This window comes from Dryobates pubescens, chromosome Z (assembly GCF_014839835.1).
Source record: "Dryobates pubescens isolate bDryPub1 chromosome Z, bDryPub1.pri, whole genome shotgun sequence".
NCBI classification, from domain to species: domain Eukaryota; kingdom Metazoa; phylum Chordata; class Aves; order Piciformes; family Picidae; genus Dryobates; species Dryobates pubescens.
Window position 1 is genome coordinate 9,035,560 of NC_071657.1, and position 1,895 is coordinate 9,037,454.

Here is a 1,895-nt window from a genome sequence, read left to right on the forward strand (position 1 = left end):
CAACCCAAAAGGCGCGGACACTTTCGGGTACAGAGCGGCTCCTGTACTCAAAGACGGAGGCGGCCGCTGTAGCACTAACAGCCCCACGCCCATTACGGCACCGCCCCCAAAATGGCGCCGGCCGGCAGTTCCACCCCGATCGCTGACCCAAGTCCTGCGGCCGGAGCCCCGCCCCACTATTTGCATACGGAGGTGCCGGTGCCAGCGCCGCGCCCCTCCCCTCTCTCACGGCGGCGACGGCGGCGGGGCGTGCAGGCGCGCTGCGGGAACGGCACGGATGAGGCGCATGCGCGCTCTGGACGGGCGCTGGGTCTGTAGCGGCTCGGCGCGGAGGGGCCGGGTGGGGCTCGCCACCGCCGGTAGCGGCGGCCGCGGCGGGGCGGAGGAGTTCGCCGAGCTGCCTAGCGGCCAAGAGGGCTGGCGAGGCCAGTCGCGGGGCTCGCTGCAGCAGCTAGCGGAGCGGTACGCGGACCTGGCGGCCAGCCACAGCGAGGCGCTGCGGCAGCGGGAGGAGCGGGAGTGGCACAACGCGCGGCTGCGCCAAGAGAACGCGCGGCTGCGGATAGAGAACCGCCGCCTGCGCCGCGAGAACCGCAGCCTATTCCGCCAGGCCCTGCTGGGTCCCGGCCCCGACGGGCCCACCGCCTCGGACCCGGCTGAGGAAGCGGAGGCCTTGCGCGCCCAGCTGGGGCAGCTGCAAGAGAAACACCGCCGGGCTTTACAGCACCTGCGGCGCTGCCGGGCCAGCGGTGGGCCGGAGGCCTCGGAGCTGGACGACGGGGAGTTGGACAAGCTGCTGGAGGAGGACAAGCAGCTGCCATCTCCCCCTGAGCAGGCACTGGAGAAGAGAAGCCTGGTGCCGCCAGTCTAGCTTGTCCCGGGGGGAAAGCGCGCGGGCTGCCGGGAGGGGGATGGTGCCGCAGGTCTGCCTCTGCCCGACCTCGTTGCCACCAGCAGCGCTGGATTTCGGGGCGTGGTAGAGGCAGCTTACTCCCTCTTTCCTCGTTTTCCTGCGCCTGCTCAAGGGGAGGGCAGCTGTAGACCCTTTCAGTCGAAACGGGTTCGCACAAAATGGGGGAGGATTTGGTTAGGTTTTCCGCTTGCTTCCCAGATTTGTGACCAGGAAGGATTGACGACGATCACCAAGAAGCAGCTTGAGCGGCGAGACTGCGGCTTGGAAGAAGACAGTGTGTTAGTCGAGGAATGCCTCAAAGCATCAGTTGACATAGGAAAAAGAACCACGGTGAAAAGGGCAGTTGGGCTTATGTCACCTCATAGCACTGAGCTTTCCTTCCTTAAGGGACCAGCTATGAGTCACCTTTTATCTCTTGAGTTGGTGACTGCCATGTGTCCCCTCAGTAGCCATGGAGACTATCAAAAGATGGCTGTGTTAAGTTCTTGACAGTTTGTGTATGTCTGTTATGAAGGGGAATATGGAGGAAGCTTTGCAAGCTTCTTTGTCAGCACTCCAGTAAAAATTGGTGATCATTTGAACTCTGACTTGCCAGGACATTGCAAAAGAGTATTTGTGTTTTTAATGATGGACTTCATTAACTATCACATGAGTATTGTTTTGAACTTTACACTTTTAACATAAAAATTCATCTGATAAAAAATAAAAAACATGGCACACCAAATGACTGTCTGTAAGTGTGTCTTTTAACAGGGAGTTGCTTTGAAATGGCCTTGGTAATACACTTCTTCAAAGCCAAAGGAATTAGTTATTTTGGGGATCTGTTTTAAGAACATCTACTACTGGGAAATGAATTACTTAGCTGTTTTTCAGACCCTTGAGAAAATAATGCTGCTTGAAAGCAGCTTTTGTAAAGAACTGAGACATCAGTTGGTTTTGTGATGTGCCCTCAGTTTTTAGTGGTTTAGAAGCTGCCTGGTGC

General features: G+C 57.9%; 1 protein-coding gene across 1 annotated transcript; it reads left to right on the forward strand.

Annotated features, from left to right (window-relative positions):
• Nucleotides 1-249: 249 nt before the first annotated feature.
• TUSC1 (tumor suppressor candidate 1) lies at nucleotides 250-1,623 on the forward strand. Its single transcript, XM_054178491.1, has one exon. It carries the CDS (start codon nucleotides 278-280, stop codon nucleotides 869-871), a length of 594 nt encoding a protein of 197 aa, XP_054034466.1. The 5' UTR covers nucleotides 250-277; the 3' UTR covers nucleotides 872-1,623.
• The last annotated feature ends 272 nt before the right edge of the window (nucleotides 1,624-1,895 follow it).